Below are 20711 nucleotides of genomic sequence, written 5' to 3' on the forward strand. Positions count from 1 at the left end.
TGTAACATATTCTTCTGCCTCCTCATTTTGTCTGGTTTTTCTGTTTCTTCCTCTGTATTAGATAAATCTGCTGTGCCTTCTGGTCTAGAGAATAATGGCTTTATGAAGAAGGGGTCCTGTGGTGCCCAGAAGCTTGACACTTTTCTCATCTGTGCCTAGTTTTCTTTTATAGCTGAGGTGCAGTTGCTGGTGGTGGGCTGTGGGCAGGGCCACCTTTCTGTCTGTCTGCCAGCAGTGGTTGGTCTCTGTCAGCAGAGGCCCTTTGTGGGACATGTAGCAGTGCTTCTGTTGGGATTGTTGGGTGGGGCTGGCAGTGATGGCAGTGCTGCTGGGCCGACTGGGTGGGTGGGGTAGGAGACCACAGTGTGGGGTGGACTGCCAAGAAAAAGGAAGGAGCATTTGGAGTTGGCTCCTGCAGGTGCCTCCCTAGTTGGCCAGGAAAACTGGGAAAGCCTCCTTCCACCTGCCAGCCAGCAAAATCTAACTGCTGGGCCCAGGGGGCTGGGAAGGCAGGCAGGTTGGTGAGCAGATAAATGCCTCAGGGATGAGTTGCCATCAAAGCAGATAGAGTGTTTGGGGCTCCCATGAATGCCCAACCAGTTGGTTTGAGGGAGGGCTGAAGAAGTGATGTCAACCTTCCCTTTCTCCTGTGAAGATAGCTCCAATCAACCCCCAGCCTCTGGTAACCTTCCTGCTGCTGTTAAATCTTTCAAACTGCTGCCTCTGTGTTGGGTCTCAGTGGGACCAGTGGAGCATGCCTGTCCTCCACAAGTGGCAGTAGTCTCAGCTTCTCAGAGTGCTCCAACCCTCCCTCATGTCCTGTCCTGTTAATCAATAAAGTCCAGTGTAATGTGGACTTGTGTTCCCAGAGAAGATCTCCAGGGCCAGGTGTGCAGTTTTCACATGCTTATCCCCTGCCTGCTCTGCTCCTCTCCCTCCCGCTTGTGGGCTGGGATGGGGGAAGGGCTTGGGTCCCACTCAGTTGTGGCTCTGCCACTTCACCCTTCTCTCTGTGGTCTTCTCTTCTTCACCAGGTGTATATGGTCTGTTCGGAAGTCTTCATAGCGTGTCCAGGGTGAGTTGTTTTTGAGGTAGTTGCTTCCTTGGTGGGTGTATATGGGAGGAGGTTTCCACCTTGCCTTCCTAATAAATCATCTTTTTTGCCACAAGTCTCTGTAGATTATGTTTTATAGGTACACATGGGACTCTGAAACCAGACTATAGAGAATACACTTTCCTTTCAAGTGCAAGTGGGCCTTAAAAATTCACATAATTTAGTACACTCTAAAAAAAATTCTTAAGTAGTTTCAAAAAATAAAATAATACTAACAGGATTTATGATCATAATACAATAACATAAAAGTTAACAATACATTTTTAAAGTCTCTCCAACAATTTAGAAACCAGCTCAAAGCAGTAAGCCTGGGCAATTACAAGGCTCACCCTATTTGTTTTCTTTCTGTCAGGAATGATTTCATTAAGCCCCTATTGGCTGTTAACTCTTTGATCAAAGGAGAAATACAAAACCAAATTTAAGAAGTTCTAGAAAATAGCAATAATAGAAACACAAGACATCATAATCTAGGTTTAGGGGGAAAATCCATGATAGAATTTAATAAGAAATTATATACCTCTCTGAAAACAACAGCATCAAAATTGACAAGCCATTAGCCAGCTTAATAAAATAAATGAAGGAAATAAAGCAGCATAAGTGCTCAAAATAAAAGATGACAATCAGAAAATAATCACTAAAAGAGAGGACAGTTTTTTAAATCACACATTTATCACAATGTTCTGCAAATAAATTTGAGAACTTAAATAGGTAAGTTTCTAAGAAAGCATAACTTACCAAAGCTGATCCTCATAGAGACAGAAATGGTAATCAGACCGATTCCATAGAAGAAATAGAGAAAACAGTAAAAATACTTCTTTACAAATGAGCCCAGTGACCAGTTGATTTCTTAGGAAAATTTTATCAAATTATTAAAAATCAGTTAATTGCAGTGCTACCTGAAACATTCCAGAGGCTTAAAAAGGCAGGATGTGAAGTAAGTATGATAATGTACCCAAGCTGGGCAAATACAATATGAAGTAACTATAGCCCAATCTCACATGTGAATATCAATGCAAAATATTAAATAAAATTATGGTAAATAGAATCCAATATCTTATTTAAATATGACTGAATGGTGCTTGTTCCAGAAATGCAAGTGGTTCAATACTAGGTAATCTATTAATATAATTCAATATATTAATGGATCTAAGTATAAAAATCCTATTAACTCAACAGATTGAGAAGGTATTTAACAAAATTCAATACTAATTTATCATTTCAAAAACTTAATAAAACAGAATGAATAGATACTTTCTTAACTAAGATGTATATAACTCATATCAAAAGCCAGCTTCATATTTCATGGGGAATCTTTAAGGCATTTCTACCAAGTAAAGGGCAAAGATGCCTACTATATCTACTACTACCAAATGTTGTATTGGAGGCACAAAAGCAATGCTATTAGAAGCATAAGAATTGGAAAGGAAGAGATACAATGATCTCTATTTACAAGTGACATCACTGTACTCTGAAAAAACAATTGACGGAAATTACTGCTAAAAAGATTTATAAGTTTGCATCAATCATCTTCATATATACAAACAAGAATCTTAGTAGATATGATGAAATAGCAAATAGATGTAATTATAACAGCAAAATTTTAATAGAATATCTAGGATAAACCTAGTGAAACATGTCCAAAACCCTTCATAGGAAAACCACAAGACAAAAATTGACCTGGACAAGTGGATATCCATTTAAATACATATCTACATGTATGTTTATTATGTCCATTTTCTCAAGTTTAATGTAAAATTCATTGTTATCTCAATAACAAATGCCATTTTTTCCCCTGAGATTAAGCAAGTTGATCTTAAAATTGATTTGGAAGAGTAAATGATCTAGACTAGTCAGGAAATCCTGAAAATAAAGAGCAATGTTGGTGGGCTAGTCCTTCCACATATTAAAACACAAGAATGTTTAGTAAGACTGACTAAAACATACATAGACAGACAATAAAACAGAAGATGAAATCTGGAAATAAACCCAATTGCATATGGATATTTACAAAGTTGGCAGTGGAAGGGAAGAAAAAATGGACAGATGGAAGGTATTCTTGGCTTTTATGAGACAAAACAGAACATTTACATGATGGATGGGCCATGAGAATGAGGGAGAGAAGCCTTTGGGTTTTCTGGCCCCTGTGATGGATGGCATGGCACCATCTTACACTCATTTATGGTTGGAATATTTGGGATGCAGGAAAAGCTCCCCAGTCATAGTTACAATTTAAAAAACTGTAATAATAGAAAACACAATATAATCTACAATTGTGTTGTTGATTTTATATGAATGATGGGAAATCTCATGGGTCCTCAGTTTAACATACTTCATTCACAATGTCTCTGGTTATGCTCAGTTCCTCTGTGGGTCATGTATGGGGTATCTGGGGGAACTGGTGCCTGTTTTCAGTCTCTGACACTTTTCAGAACTCAGCATGAGCTCCGTCCTGTACATAGCCAGGGACACCCTATTGGCTCCCCCCACCCAGGTAAACTACCAATTCTGCCTCCCTGCTCACATTGACTGTTAATGCTCACCTCCTAATCGGTTTTCTTCTCCCTCCACTCTTGCTTCTCTCTGATCCATCAGCCACTCTGTAGTCAAAGTGATGTTTGTGAATTAATCTTGGTTCTACCCACTGGAAGATTCTTCAGTGCCTCCCCAGGACCCCATGATCCATGTTTGTGGCTTATAAAGCTGCAAAGCATTCCATTGTTTTCCTCTGAAGCCACATTCTGAAATTTCCTCCTGGCTTTGTTTTCCCTGGCTTTACTGCACACTTTCTCACTGTCTAGAATGACTAGCTAACTCCTCATTCCTTGGTTATCAACTCAGATGTCACCTCCTCCAGGAAGCTTTCTTGGCTCCCTGGCTGTGGTTTGGGACCAGCCCTTGTGTACATATGGTAACATGTCCCACCTCATCCCTCACTTGTCCCACCTCACCCCACAAGGCTGAGCAACCTTATGAGGAAGAGCCGTGGCTCTGACATGGCTGATTATCCAACATGTAGCCCACTGCCTGGCACATATCAGCCCTCAGGGGTTGTTGAATTTAAGGAGAGGAAGGATACAGCCCTATTCATGCCCATTTATTTCTGATTTTGCTCGAGACTTGTTCTCCTCCCTGTTCCTTCTCCAACTTTCCTAAGGCTTCCAAAACTGGTTTGTTACACGGACTGCAATCACTAGTTGGGAACTGGTGCCTAACTCAGGCTGCGGCATCTTCTCACCTGTCCCCTCTGGGTCCCTGAAAATTGCACATCACTATCCATTGTTATAAATCAGCAATTCATCATATTGTCCAATTTCTTAAATATTTGTTTTTCCTTGGAGTTGGCTCGTTTCAGGCCCTTAAGGACAGGAATAAAGTAGCTTGCCAAAACATGATTAAAATATGAGCCTCTACTCTACCTTTTCATCTTCACAGTCAGACAAGCTTATTAAATGCAAGGTAAACTTGGGGCAGCTTTGAGCTTCTTGGCCACATGAATTATTTAGGAAGGGAAGTGAATAATTACTTTAACATTTGTTAAATGAGAGTCATGGATGCACATTTCCTCGGTCATAATAATGTCAGAGGAAGTGGCAAACCTCCAATGGCTACAGAGAAAGATTAAGCCTTATTTCACTTGGAAGCATCACAAATGCACACTGAATTCAGATATTCACTAGTGTCACTCATCCAAAGCAAGCTGCCCCCTCTGAAACACCACTATTATGATATGGTGTTGAACTTTTGTTTCTTTGCCTTTCCTCATTAGTCATAGGGATGCACATCCTTCCAGAATGTCCTTCTCGCTCTCCGCACTTGCTCTCTGCCATGGAGGCTGACCATTATGGGGTGGCATCCGGTTCCCTTGTCCTGGGCTCTCTGTGCGGTTTGGACAATGGAAAGCATTGGATGAGACAGGAGGGCAGAGAGTTTGGGGTGTTGCTCGTCCCCAGCAGCGGGTGGCTTGGCAGCAGCTGTGTTTCTCTGCAAACTCACACCCTCTGAATGCCCAGAACTCTTGCTGGCTTGGGGTAACTGGTTCTTGCCTGGCCCATTAGACCAAGGGGTGGTCACGTGCTCCTCGTTACTGGTCTGGACCTACTTTCCTTAAACCATTAAATCCCTCTGGTAAACAATCCATGTTCTAAATTTTCCTCAAGTCACTCATCTGAGTAGTTGTCTGTCCCCTGGGATTCTGGCTGACACAAGCATCAGAGATCTTTGGGCTGGAGAAACACCATCCCAGAACACTAGGTGTCTAGCGATCACTTGCTCCTAGCTCTTCACTTTACAAATACAGAGAGAGAGAGAGAGAGAGAGAGAGAGAGAGAGAGAGAGAGAGAGAGAGAGAGAGAGATGGCTCATGATGGTAGCATGAGTAGGGAGGTGGAAATCTCCTGCAAAACCATATGTATTTTTGAAAATACAACAAATACAACTATTCCTAAAAGAGAGCCCAGAAGATACAGTACAACAGCCAGGCTACATCTACATCTGCAAGAACTCAGCATCTCACGAAAAGGATAAGATACAAAGCCGTGACTTCGCGGAACCTGAGCACTCCCCCAACCCCAGCTCACCGGTGAGAGGAAAAGAATCAGAGTGGGAGGGAGTGGAAGCACAGGACTACTAAATAACCAGCCCTAGTAATCTGCACCGGGAGCACAGACATACATTGCTTGGTGTACTGGATAATAGAGAAACGGAAAAGTAAAATCTGAGATAGAGACTGTGAGCGGGTCCAAAACTGGATCCCCTGGGACAAAAGAAAAGCCAGCACCTTAAAAGTCTTAAAGGGACAAGGGTTTAACAGGTGGACAAAGTCATCCTGGCACACTCAGCCCAGGAGGCTGGGAATCTTAAGGAACTTGAGGCACCCTGATGTTCTGGGTGGCAATGCAGCTTTGAAGTCCCTCACAGTGATAAGCACCCTGCTGTTCATTGCCCCCCACTGGCACAGCAAGTAAACTGATTGACCTGCCACAGCTGTAGAGCAACCAGGGAGCAGCCCCGCCCACAGCATGCACACAGAGTCTTCTCCCAGCACACAGCTAACCAGGACAGACCCAGAGGCTACCACTGGAGCACACCTGCCTGGCAGACAGAGGAAGTCCGAGTGAGGTCCAGAAGGCACAAAGGGGCACCGTTCTCACAGGAGAACACACCCGGCATGTTTGCAATTCCCCACAGTGCCCTAGGCTATCCTGAGGGCTGCCCCACCAATGGCAGCTCAAGAGATCATCCCAGAGACTGCTCCTGGTGTGCAGGTAACCAGGACAGGCAGCAGAGAAGGGCAAGGCGACCGGCAAGCAGGATTGGACTTTGTTCTCCCAGCTGACACACACACTACTTGCCGACTATCACTTCTAGTGCCATGAAAAGGCAGAAGAATCTGGTCCAGACAAAAATCACTCAGACAAACACAGAGAGAGGGCCTGGTGAGATAGGTATAACCAATCTTCCTGAAAAAGACTTTAAAATACAAATCATAACCATGCTGATGGAGCTGCAGAGAAATATGCAAGAGCTAAGGGATGAAGTCTGGAGGGAGAAATGAATCTATCAGCAGAAGGACTTAAGAGCAGACGGGAAGAGGTGCAAGAGACTGTTAATGGAATAGGAATCAGAGAACAGGGAAAGAGAGAAGCTGAGGAAGAGAGAGATAAAAGGATCTTTAGGAAAGAAAGAATATTAAGAGAACTGTGTGACCAATCCACATGGAACAATATTTGCAATATAAGGGCACCAGAAGAAGAAGAGAGAGAAAAAGGGATAGAAAGTATCTTTGAAGAAATAATTGCTGAAAACTTCCCTAAGCTGGGGAAGGAAGTACTCTCTTAGACTATGGAAGCCCACAGATCTCCCAACACAAGGGACTCAAGGAGAACACCAAGGCATATAATAATTATAATGGCAAAGATCAAAGACAAGGACAGAGCATTAAAGGCTGCCAAAGAGAGAAAAAAGAGACCTACAAAGGAAAACCCATCAGGCTATCATCAGACTTCTCAACAGAAACCTTACAGGCCAGAAGAGAATGGCATGATATATTTAATACAATGAAACAGAAGGGCCTTGAACCAAGGATACTGTATCCAGCACGATTATCATTTAAATATGAAGGTGGGACTAAACCATTCCCAAACAAGCAAAGTTGAGGGAATTTGCCTCTCACAAACCACCTCTACAGGATATTTTAAAGGGACTGCTTGAGATGGAAGCACTCCTAAGGCCAAATAGATGTCACCAGATAAAATAAAATCAGAGCAAAGAAGGCAGACCAACCAAATACTAACTAAAGGCAAAAAATAAAACCAACTATTCACAAAAGCAGTCAAAGGAAACACAAAAGAGTACAGAATAAAACACCTAATATATAAAGAATGGAGGAGGAAGAATAAGAAGGGAGAGAAATAAAGAATCATCAGACTGTGTTTATAATAGTGTAATAAGAGAGTTAAGTTACATGGTTAGATAGTAAAGACACTACCCTTGAACCTTTGGTAAACACAAATCCAAAACCTGCAATGGCAATAAGTACATATCTATCAATAATCACCCTAAATGTAAATGGACTGAATGCACCAATCAAAAGATACAGAGTAATGGAATGGATGAAAAAGCAAGACCCATCTATATGCTGCTTACAAGAGACTCACCTCAAACCCAAAGACATACACAGACTAAAAGTAAAGGGATGGAAAAATATATTTCATACAAACAATAGGGAGAAAAAAGTAGGTGTTGCAGTACTTGTATCAGACAAAATAGACTTCAAAACAATGAAAATAACAAGAGATAAAGAAGGACATTACATAATGATAAAAGGGTCAGTCCAACAAGAGGATATAATCATTATAATTATCTATGAACCCAACACAAGTGCTCTGAAATATGTGAAACAAATGCTAACAGAATTAAAGGAGGAAATGGAACACAATGCATTCATTTTAGGAGATTTCAAAACACCACTCACTCCAAAGGACAGATCCACCAGACAGAAAATAAGTAAGGACACAGAGGCACTGAACAACATACTAGAACAGATGTACCTAACAGACATCTACAGAACTCTCCACCCAAAAGCAGCAGGATACACATTCTTCTCAAGTGCACATGGAACATTCTCCAGAATAGACCACATACTAGGCCACAAAAAGAGCCTCAGTAAATTCCAAAAGATTAAAATTCTACCATCCAACTTCTCAGACCACAAAGGTATAAAACTAGAAATAAATTGTAGAAAGAAAACAAAAAGGCTTACAAACACATGGAGGCTTAACAACATGCTCCTAAATAATCAATGGATCAATGACCAAATAAAAACAGAGATCAAGCAATATATGGAAACAAATGACAACAAAAGCACAATGCCCTAACTTCTGTGGGATGCAGCAAAGGCAGTTCTAAGAGGAAAGTATATAGCAATCCAGGCATACTTAAAGAAGGAAGAACAATCCCAAATGAATAGTCTAAAGTCACAATTATTGAAATTGGAAAAAGAAGAACAAATGAGGCCCAAAGTCAGCAGAAAGAGGGACATAATAAAGGTGAGAGAAGGAATAAATAAAATTGAGAAGAATGAAACAATAGAAAAAATTAATGAAACCATGAACAGGTTCTTTGAGAAAATAAACAAAAATAGATAAACCCCTAGCCAGACTTATTAAGCAAAAAGAGAATCTACACCCATAAACAGAATCAGAAATGAGAATTGAAAAGTCACTATGGACACCACAGAAATACAAAGAATTATTAGAGAATACTATGAACAACTTTATCTACCAAACTGGATAACCTAGAAGAAGTGGACAACTTTCTAGAAAAATACAACCTCCCAAGACTAACCCAGGAAGAAACAGAAAATCTAAACAGACCAATTAACAGCAAAGAAATTGAAGCGGTAATCAAAAAACTACCCAAGAACAAAAACCCTGGACCAGATGGTGTCACTACTGAATTTTATCAGATATTTAGAGAAAACATAATACCCATGCTCCTTAAAGTTTTCCTAAAAATAAAAGAGGAGGGAATACTTCCAAACTCATTCTATGAAGCCAGCATCACTCTAATACCAAAAGCAGGAAAAGGTCCCATAAAAAAAAATTACAGACCAATATCCCTGATGAACGTAGATGCAAAAATACTCAACAAGATATCAGCAAACTGAATTCAAAAATACATCAAGAGGATCATACACCATGATCAAGTGGGATTCATCTCAAGGATGCAGGGATGGTACAACATTCAGAAATCCATCAACATCATCCACCACATCAACAAAAAGAAGGACAAAAACCACATGATCATCTCCATAGATGCAGAAAAAGTATTCAACAAAATTCAACATCCGTTCATGATAAAAACTCTCAACAAAATGAGTACAGAGGGGAAGTATCTCAACATAATAAAGGCCATATATGACAAACCCACAGCCAACATCATATTTAACAGCGAGATGCTGAAAGCTTTTCACCTAAGATCGGGAACAAGACAGGGATGCCCACTCTCCCCACTTTTTTTCAACATATTACTGGAGGTCCTAGCCATGGAAATCAGACAAAACAAAGAAATACAAGGCATCCAGATTGGTAAATAAGAAGTCAAACTGTCACTGCAGATGACAGGATATTGTACATAAAAAACCTTAAAGAATCCACTCCAAAACTACTAGAACTAATATCTGAATTCAGGAAATTTGCAGGATACAAAATTAATACAAAGAAACCTGTTGCTTTCCTATACACTAAGGATGAACTAGCAGAAAGAGAAATCAGGGAAACAATTCCATTCACAATTGCATCAAAAAGAATAAAATACCTAGGAATAAACCTAACCAAGGAAGTGAAAGACCTATACCCTGAAAACTACAAGACACTCTTAAGAGAAATTAAAGAGGTCACTAACAAATGGAAACTCATCCCATGCTCTTGGCTAGGAAGAATTAATATTGTCAAAATAGCCATCCTGCCCAAAGCAATATACAGATTCCATGCAATCCCTATCAAATTACCAACAGCATTCTTCAATGAACTGGAACAAATAGTTCAAAAATTCATATGGAACCACCAAAGACCCCAAATAGCCAAAGCAATCCTGAGAAGGAAGAATAAAGTGGGGGGGGATCTTGCTCCCCAACTTCAAGCTCTACTACAAAGCCACAGTAATCAAGACAATTTGGTACTGGCACAAGAACAGACCCACAGACCAGTGGAACAGAATAGAGAGTCTGTATATTAACCCAAACATATGTGGTCAATTAATATACGATAAAGGAGCCATGGATAAAATTCATATGGAATGACAAAAGACCCCAAATAGCCAAAGCAGTAGATGAATGGATAAAGAAGATGTGGTATGTATACACAATGGAATATTATTCCACCACACTCCACATCGCTAATCATCAGAGAAATGTAAATTAAAACCACAATGAGATATCACCTGACCAGTCAGGATCGCCAGTACCCAAAAGACAAACAACAACAAATGTTGGCGAGGATGTGGAGAAAGGGGGACCCTCCTACACTGCTGGTGGGAATGTAAAATAGTTCAACCATTGTGGAAAGCAGTATGGAGGTTCCTCAAAATGCTCAAAATAGAAATACCATTTGACTCAGGAATTCCACTTCTAGGAATTTCCCCTAAGAATGCAGCAACCAAGTTTCAAAAAGACAGATGCACCCCTATGTTTATAGCAGCACTATTTACAATAGCCAAGAAATGGAAGCAACCTAAGTGTCCATCAGTAGATGAATGGATAAAGAAGATGTGGTACGTATACACAATGGAATATTATTCCGCCATAAGAAGAAACCAAATCCTACCATTTCCAATAACATGGATGGAGCTGGAGGGTATTATGCTCAGTGAAATAAGCCAGGCAGAAAAAGACAAGTACCAAATGATTTCACTCATCTGTGGAGTATAAGAACAGAGAAAAAAACTGAAGTAACAAAACAGCAACAGACTCACAGAACCCAAGAACGGACTAAGTTACAAAAGGGCTAGGGAGGGTGGGTGGCAAGGGAGGGATAAGGGGGACAAAGGGGCATTACGATTAGCAGACATAATGTAGGGGGAGGGCACGGGGAAGGCAGTATAACACAGAGAAGACAAGTAGTGATTCTATAGGATCTTACTACGCTGATGGACAGTGACTGTAATGGGGTATTGGTGGGCACTTGATAATGGGGAGTCCATAATGTTGCTCATGTAATTGTGGATTAATGATACCAAAATCAAAAAATAAAAATAAATAAATAAATAAATAAAGACTTATAACCAAAAAAATAAAAAAATACAGAGAAGGGGAAACCTTCCCGACATGATGCAGCCGTTCATGCAGGGCTCCGGCCCCAACCCCTGGCTCTAGGCTCTTGTCTTTTCAGACCAAAGCTCTCACCTAGGTGCCCATTGGCATGGATCACATCATTGAGCTTCCTTATTGATAGCAATCATCATCACTCCAGAGACAGCTAGCTTTCCCTGGGGGCTTCCTGTGTGCCAGGCTCTGTGGCCTGCATGCATAGGTGTCCCCTTTAGCTCCCATGACCCTGTAATGGCCCTGTTGTGCTTCAGCCAGTGATTTCGATGAGGAAGCTCAGAGGCCAGCCTCATGGCTAGGATTCATGTATGGGTCTGCCTGACTCCAGAGTCACATTCAAACCACCCCTGTAGTGGGCCTCTTTGCCAGTACCTGTCCTGTGGCTGAATCTGAAACCAGTGATGTCCCAGAGATTCATCCAGGTAGCAGGTCATCCTCAGCGAGAGGGCAGGTGTGCAGTTCCCACCATCCCCACCACAGTTGAAGCAGCTGTTCTGGAGCAGATCACACCAGAAAGGCAGCCGCCTCAGGCAGGAGCCCCTGGAAAACGGGCAGTGAGCTGAAATCACTGGGAGGTGCCCTGTGCTTCAGGAGCCATGCTGGCGCCCAGAGCCGGAAGTGAAAGCTGTCAGTTCACAGGAACCAGGGACACAGGAAACCAGGAGCCCTTGGGCTCCATTCAACTGAGAGCTTGTCCCTCCTCCAGCAGGTGTGTAGGCCTCATAGCGACTGTCCATACCTATTTTTTAAATGATCAAAGTAGTTCTTGCTGAATAAAGAAAATCTGGTATAAATGAGGAAGTCAAGAAGAGAGAGTACACCCTCCCAGCCAGGGAATGTGCACCACATTCACCCCAGAAGCCCCTGGCCTTGGAAATCTATGTCAGGGGAGATGTCCCAATGTGGTGTCTGGCAAAGAACCCCCCGGGGCCACTGCCACATTCCCTGGGGATCCCACACCCAGCCCTGCTGCCTGTTGGCCACTAAGGACCCAGGGAGTAGCAGGGGGCAGGCAGTAGGCACACCTGGCCTGGCTCTGGCGTCGTCAGCTGTGTCATCTCTGCAGGTCATGTTTTCTGAGCTTCAGTTTCCTTCTCTGTAAGTGTTCTGCCCAAGCAGGTGAAAGTATTTCAGGAATGGCCCCATCAAGAGGATTTCTCTGGGGAGCAAGCTGTGCTTGGTGGGCTTCTCTCTTGCCCCTCAGCAGGTCCCCCGTCCTGATCTTCACCCCACAGATTTTTCTATCAGAGAAACTTCAGATGACTTAAAGCCACAATTTCCAGGGCCAGCAGAGCCAGAATCCTCCCATGGGAAGTCTCAGTCCTAGTGGCACCTGTGGGGGTTCCCTCCTGAGGCAGGTTCCTACTCTGCCTGCCTAGTGAGGTTTTTTATTTGTGCCCCTGTGGGCTAAACCTTGGCCAGAAACTGAATGAGCCATGCAATTGCTCACCAGGACACTGCATCTGCCCTTTCTGGCTCTCTAAGCCCCATTTCTGAGTAGTGAGGCTCTTATTGCTCACAAGGCTGTCCGAAGAAGCTGGAACAATGGGATGACTTACCAGACCCCAGCCACCCTTGGTGGATGCTGATATGATGCCAGGTGCTGGGATGGGGCTGCAGCTGTGGTCCTCGAGGGAGATCCTGATTCTAGGATTCTAGCAGCAGGACCTGTCCTCCACCCCTCAGACCTGCCTTGACACACAGGCTGACCTTAGGCCTAGAAAGATCCCAAGTGGGGGATGCCTTTCAGTGTACGGGAACCTTCCCAGTGCTGGATCGGGGAAACAAAAAGGAATGGCTGTTTCCTTTCTGTGATATTAAGACATTGGTGCCTCTGTCTTCCTTCTTGCTTGCATCATCCACTGCAGATGATGAGGGGAAAGCCAGATTTGGGGGGCTCACCAGTGTGAGGGTGACTCTAGCTTGGCGCACACTACGCCATGACTGTGGTCAAGTCTCCCTGGAGGTGCTGTGGCTCAGCTGCAAAATGGAGACAGCAGATATCATGGGACCATGCATTTGAGCACCCAGCCCGCAGTCTGGTGTTGAGAGGGATCAGGGAATGCTTGTGAGACCTGCTTGGCTGAACCCTCCAAACATTCATACATTTAGAAAGCCCCCGGTTCCTTGGCCCGCTGAGGCTGACTAGTGATGGCGCCCTGGTTTGCAGAGGGGAAGGGAATTGCAGAGTGGCTGCATCGGAAGAGAAAGGAGGTGGCATCTGCTGGCTACCCCTCTGCCCTCATGCAGACGAGGATGCCACGTGGGCTTCAGGAGGGCTTAGACCCGCTGCTCTCGTTGCTCTGCAAAAGTAAGCGCTCACCCACAGCCAGCCCCTCGCTGTCAGCAGTTGGTTGCTCTGACACACATCTCACTGTCCTCATGGCCACTGTGGGTGGGAGGGCTGCCGTGCCCACATCGCCATGGGGGAGCTGGTGTGCACTGAGAGCGGTGAGAACTGCAAGCAATTCCCAGGCCCCGCCTTTCCTATTCACCTTATTGCTCACAAGGCTGTCCAAAGAAGCTGGAACAATTGTCCTTATTGATAATAAGGACACAGCTGTGCTGTGTCCCCAGAGAACCCAGCAGAGATGATGGGCTCACCCCAGCCTCTGGTGGCCCACAGCCTCACTGTTCACACAGCCTGGCTTTGGAGCTGCTTGACAGAGCCACCTCCACATTCTCAGTGGGTCCTGGTCCTCCGGATTCCACCTCCTGCTTGTCTCCCCACCCAGGCCTTAGTGCGGCCTCCCTCGGTTCTCCCTCTTTGGCAGACCTACATGGAGACTAGACTTTCCAGCTCCTGGGAGCTGCCTCCTAGGAACGTGCCCTTCCTTCCCACGATTGGGCATTCGACTCACTAGCCATTAACTAAGCAAGTCCTTCTGAAATTTTCTGTCTGGTATCATCTATTCTATTGTCTCAAGGCTGAGCAGGGCAGCAGAAAGGCCACAGCAAACCAGATCCAGAAACACAGGTTCCATTGGGCTTGGTGGGAAGAGTGAGCCCACAGTCCCAGGCCTACTGCCTGCCATAGGGTTCCACCTGCAGGTGGCGGGGACAGCCGTGTGACCACCCAGCCTGCACGACTGATGATGCCTTTTAAAGACGGACTTCTCTTTGAGTAGGGTGCTGCTCTACATACATGCAACAGGCACAGAGCTGCTGCTTCTCTGCCACAGGGCCTGCTGCAGGGACTAGGAAATGAGGTGGCTGGGGAGGATGGGGAGAAGTGGTGCTGGGCTCTCAGTGACAAGGCAGTCACATGACCCCAGACTGCACCTCGAGGCTGCAGGCCAGACCCGGGGGCAAAGCCTAACCCAGGCTCTTCTCCTAGCTCCTTTTGGGAATCCTGGCATTGCTGTCCTGCCACGTGGGTCCTCCACTGAGCTGGGACAGCCCAAGACCCTCTCCCTGCTCTGTCCCAGCGGCCGTGCACAGACTCACCGCCAGGCCCTGCACTCTTGGCTCCATCAGAGCTGCCACGGCTCCCGTTGGAGCAGATACTCTCCAACTGTACCAACTGCTCACGGCTCTGGTATTGTGCTCTGGGCCCACAGTCCTCAGGAGTGCGCCGCAGCTCCCCATCACAGAGGCTGACGGGTTCTGGAGTGCAGAGGCCGCAGCAGCACGAGGCTCTCTCTGCAAGGTGGTGGGGGTAGTTAGGGAGGGTTTCCCACGGGTTTTTGAGCATGAGTACCTCGAGGGCTGAGCACGGAGGAGTGAAGCCACGTGGTGTGCGTGGGGCAGTACCAGCAGTTGAGCACCTATAGGGTGGGGAAGGAGAGGGGTGAGGCCGAGCAGTAAGCGCAGCTGGCCGTGTTGGGTTAGAGGCGGCCACGATGAGGGCATGGGTGCCACTGGGCATAGCTTTGCCTCAGCCAAGCTCTCTGCCTTTCAGGTGGGTCTTTCCATCAGGGCCAGCCCACCACACAGTGTGTGGTGTGGCCTGAGGGAGGGGGCAGCCCTCGTGCTGGGATTAGTGCCCTCGTAAGAGGACAGTATTATCGCCAAAGGTCAGGAAACACTTGAAATTGTTAAGCTGACGTCAAGCACTTGCCACTCTGGGCCAAGGCACCACTTATGAATAAGGTCCTGTTTCAGGACACTAGACCCATCTGGGAAGATTCTCACCAGTCTCATCTGGACACCAGCTGGTGGGAGGCCTGGAAGGATCTTTAGGTGCTCACTGCTTGATATGATCGCTAATATAGAGGCAGAGAAAAAAAATGAAAATCCCAGACAGGGTATAGGAAGCCTGAGCTCCAGCCCAGCTTCCCATGATGCTCATTCTCTCATTGAGCACTTACTGAATACCTCGTCTGGACCAGACCATGAGACTACAGGCTTTATTGTCTGAAGTGGGACACTTTGGGATTGAGGGGAGCTATTACCCTGGGGAAACAGGTGTAGACTTGGCTTTTCCTGAGCACACAAAACAAGGCGCTCTGCTCCTGGGAAGTTCACTCAGACCCTGCTTCCTGCCCTAAGGCCACTCCCTGTGGTCAAAGCAGGTGTGCGGCAGAGGTGAGGAGCCACGTGTGGGGCAGAGCTGAGTTAAAGCCAGAAGTGCGCATACAGGGCAGCAGTGTAGAGGGCTGGACCACTGAGGAGCAGGGCTGAGGACAGGGTGGACCTGGCCACCTGAAGGCTTTGTAGCATAGATGCTGTCAGGGCAGAGAAACTGGGGGTAAGGCAGTGCCACATGCTCTGGGTGCATCAACAACCTGGTGGTGGTTCCGCACGGAAGCAGGGAACAGGTGGGGGGCAGGGCGGGGCCACTGAGCATCTCCCAGCTAAGGAGTTTAGGGGAGACCAGCAGTGCTGTTTAAAGAATGAGAATCAAGTTGCTTCAGGTGCTTAATCTTGACTTTAGTTTCCTGTTCTGGAAAATGGTGCTTCACACACAGGTTTACTGAGAACCATGAACAGCTGCAAAAGCACTCTGCAACAAGACTGAGGCACAACTCAGAAGGCGGTGTTAGTCCCCATTCCATAGCTCAGCACCCAAGGCTTCAGCATAGCTTGAGATGCAGAACAACAATTTCAACAAAGAATAAATTCAGTATAAAATGATTCCTTCCCTTATGAGAAGAAAAGTAAGGGGTGGGAGTGCATTCAACCGCACCGTCTTTCTTGACCTCCAGGCCCATTCTGGGCTTGTATGCAGCTCTCTTGGTCTGGGGGAGCAAGGCTGCTCAAGAGAAATGGGGGTATGAAGGTTTGTGTGAAGACCAGAGGGTCAGAGGCCAGGGACATGGCCTATTTTTGTATAGCCACCCCCTTGTTTTTCCCATCCTTCAGGCAAAATACTGACTCAGGGCCTTTGCACCTGCTCTTTCCCTGCCAGCTACGTGTCCATGCACAGTCTGCTCTCTCAAGGCTTTCAGGTTTTTATTCAAATGTCACTGTATCCCTGAGGACTTTCTTCATCCTTTTCCTTGATGAGCACTTATCTGCATCTAAATACACTCAATTTTGCTTAGCTATTCTCTTCATGGTCTGTCTCCTCCACTTAATATAAACACTGTGAGGAGGGGGTGGGGATTCTTGTCTGTGCTCTTTGCTGTAACCCAGTCCCGGAGAAGTGCAGCAGGCAGTCATGTTTATTGATTTAAAAAATGCTTCCCTCCTCCCTACTTCTACCAGAGAATCATGGTATAAAATCATGAAATTCATACAATGGCAACAATTTCATTTTCTTTTATTTGTGGCACTGAGAGACAAAGTACAGTAGAGACAGTGTGGTTTCAGAGCAGTTGGCTGTATGCTCTTGCCACACCGAGGAAGCAGTGATAGTAATCAGACAGAGCAAAGTTTCCATTCTACCTGATGTCTGGATCTGAAATCGTGGTGAAACATTAAAATGACTTTACCATATTTGTTGTCTATGACATTTTGTTTTCATGAACTTGATTTCTATTATCTCTTAAAGAGCTTTCTGTAATGTAACAAAATATTTTAAAGAGATGGGAAAATTACTGCCATACTAAACTCTGTTATAAATACAGGTGGCTGCCTGCCGTATGTTACAGGGAAGCCACTCATCTGTTAGCCCAAACCATCAGGACTGAACCCAAACTGTGAACTATTAGCACAGTTTTGATCTGATCTTGGTGACATGCAGATGGCCCACATCCCTGTTCCTGGCCCTGTGCAGGATGTTGGAGGGCTCCCAGGGAAGCCACCTGGCTCTGGAACAGACCCCTGCGGGGGCCTAGTCTCTTCACAGCCCACTGAGGAACACTGTCCAAATGGGGCAGCAACGGCCCACTCCACCGTCACCCCAATCTCAGGTTGGAGACTGCAGATATGCCCTGTCCACACATCCTTTATAACTATTATTTTGCAGGATCAGTAGTTTTAAAAAGCTTAGTTGGTCAGATCATGGTCTGCAGCCCACCATAAGGCTTTAACCCAAATTTTTGAGGAATGAAGTCCAATAGCTTCACTATTCAACAAAGTCAACTTCTCAAAAGCCTCCTTACTCCTGCTCACTCCCAAAACATCGTGGAGTGCCTTATACTCTGATTGTTTCAAATATTTTCATTGGCTTTCAAACAATTTTAAACTAAACGGTGTCATCATCTCTATATGGTAAAAGTCTCAAAGGTCCAAAACCAGTCTATGGTCTAAGGTCGCTATAATTAAATAGTAGTGTGGACTCCAGCACTTATATTCCATTAACCTGCCAACAAGAATAGTTTATTGGCAACTTTAAATATTCAGAGGCAAATCCATTTCCTTGGCACACAAGCCGTGCAGCAGAGCATCTCCCCTCCCTCTGAGCCACTGTCCGAGACTGAAACTCAACCGTGCGAGTTTTGGCCTGTAGACAAGAAGTACAGCAACTCTGGACGCCCCTTGCCGAGGTCCTGGAGCAGTGGGTGTGGCTGTGTCACAGGCGCGGTTCCCGGGATCTGATCTCAGCGATGGCTCACACGAGCAAGGGCACCTGCAGCGAACAAAGCCCGCTGACCCGGGGGCACTGATAGCAGCCGCGGGCAAGACCACCCTCGCCGTATTACTCTTCCAACACAACAAGCTTTAGGTTGATATCCAGCCTACTTAGAGAAAACTTCATGAGACACAAACATGCTTATTACACTTCAGTGACCTGCTTTGCATTCAGCAAATAAAGTGTGAACCCACTGGAGGGCCTCTGAGGTATCCTTGGTGCCTGCCAGGTGCCCCAGGCCCAGCCCTCCCTCCATCCCTCCCTCCAGCCTTTTCTAAATCTGCTGGGGTCTTCCCTGATCTGAGCTTGTCTATCTGTGTGGTGTCAGGGGTGCCCCTTTGCTGCTGGAGAAGCACCCTCCTTCGAGAACACGTGTTCATACGACCTCTGGTACTGCTGTGACCTGGTGCTGGGCTGACAGTTCCAATCAGCCCTGGTGCTTCAGTGACCCCAGCCAGTGCTGAGCACATGCACACAGATCCCTTTTTTATGGAGGGAATAAGAATTGGAGGGAAAAGCTCAAGCTCCCACTCTTGGGTTAGCTCTGTCCCCTCTTGTGACAGTCCAACTGCAGAAAATCTGATTTGTAGAATTTTGAAGGAAATACCTCAATGTCTCTAAAGCAAAGATTCAACAGCATTTTTTTAGAAAAGTAACAGATTCATGTAAAGCCATGTAAAAACATGGTTAGTTTTCTCACAATTGTACTGAGTTCAACATGTTCTAAATTGAACAAGATGAGACAAGGTGCCGTGAGCTGTGACTCGGGCATGTTGTCTCACCTTTTCAGCATGTTATCAAAGCCAGTGTCCAAGGACAAGAACAGATTTAACACTAGCTCCCCCCAACTCCCGACCCTGCCAGTGATGCCTGGACTCCGTGTGTGCTGTGTGCAGCCCTTTGCAAGTACATCTTAACATCCCAGCTTCAGCTCCACTGTGAGTGACGCATTACTGCTGTTACTATTAAAGCATGTTTTGCCTCCAACATAACCATCAGGAAACTGGGAGTTAGAGAGAGTAACCTGCTGCAGATCAAATACTAGTAAGTGGCAATCCCCACGGGCTCATGCAAACAGCGAGCACGGCCCCAGCCTGCTGACCTGTGTGATGAACATGTCAGTCCCCAACCTCCCAGTGTGGTGATGCCAGCCCCCTTGGCTACAGGCACCTCCACACCCACCGAGAAATGAAACACAGGACAAGCAGTGGGCTTGGGGGTGTTGATGGGGAGGACTCAGTCTGGGCCTGCTGAGGTTGACCCTGTGGACACACACCGTGAATGCTGGGGGGCTGTGGAAGCACAGGACAGGCCTGGCAGACAGGAGTCAGGCCACTAATGTCCGGATGGTGAGGGCTTTTCCCTGGAGGGTTAGTAGATGTGGCGAGGTCAGGTCATGGGGCCAGCGCCGGAGGCCGAGGAAAATGTGCCCAGAGGAGATGCGGACTGGGTGGCCAGAGGCAGGGAGACCGGGGCCATGCCTGCATTTCAGGGACCCAGAAGAGCTAAGAGACCCAGAAGAGCGCCCAAGCTGGGGACAGACAAGCATACTCCTAAAGAGTACATCACACTTCCAACAGACTCAAGGCAGTTGTCTTCAAACTAGACACCTCTAGCTTCAAAACAATGGTTTTAATTGTTAATCTGAAAAAGCACAATGAATTCACTACCAAATGACTGAGAAGTCAAGAAGGGAAAATAGTGTGTGTGCAGGCTGAAGGAAAACAGGTTGAGTCCATTATCAGAAAATGCAGCTAGCATCCTTCTAGCAATATGTTTGTTCCCTCTTTACTGACTTTTGGAAACCTGGAGAATAGACAAGAAATGTCCAAGGACCCGGCTGCAGTGCTGGCCTTGAGGAGAGCAGTTCTGGGAGCAGGAGGAGGTAGGGGAGAGTGGGCCAGAAGTGGGGCTGCAGGGAAGGTGGTGCATGTGGAAGGCTGGCTCTGAAGGTAGCTGTGGGGGCTGGGGTACATGCAGGGCAGAGGGATTTTTCAAAAATGCATATTCATGTTTTAACAGCTTAACTGACATACAATAAGCTGCACATATTTAAAGTGTAAAATTTGATATATTTTGTATGTCCATGAAAGCATCACCACCATCAAGACAATGAACACATCTACCACACCAAGAGGGTCTTCACCCCCTTCTAACCCTTCCCTTTCCTCCTCCCGGACAACCACTGATACTCTATCACCATAGATTAGTTCGTGTTTTCTAGAATTTTAATAAATGGGACAGTTATGTACTTTATGTACTCTATTTTTGGTCTGGCTTCTTTCACTCAGCATAATTATTTTGAAACTCATCTG

The 20711-nt window shown here is 45.6% G+C and overlaps 1 protein-coding gene across 9 annotated transcripts in view; it reads right to left on the reverse strand.

Moving 5' to 3' along the window:
* Positions 1-17125: 17125 nt before the first annotated feature.
* Positions 17126-20711, reverse strand: part of COBL (cordon-bleu WH2 repeat protein) — a 266567-nt gene continuing 262981 nt past the window's right edge. For all 9 annotated transcript variants that reach the window (XM_073239146.1, XM_073239151.1, XM_073239147.1 and 6 more), the window contains one exon: positions 17126-18393. In XM_073239146.1, the coding sequence (XP_073095247.1) occupies positions 18376-18393 (18 nt within the window). In that variant the 3' untranslated portion in view covers positions 17126-18375. The remainder of the gene's footprint in view (positions 18394-20711) is intronic.

The sequence above is a fragment of the Manis javanica genome, chromosome 6 (assembly GCF_040802235.1).
Source record: "Manis javanica isolate MJ-LG chromosome 6, MJ_LKY, whole genome shotgun sequence".
Lineage (NCBI taxonomy): Eukaryota > Metazoa > Chordata > Mammalia > Pholidota > Manidae > Manis > Manis javanica.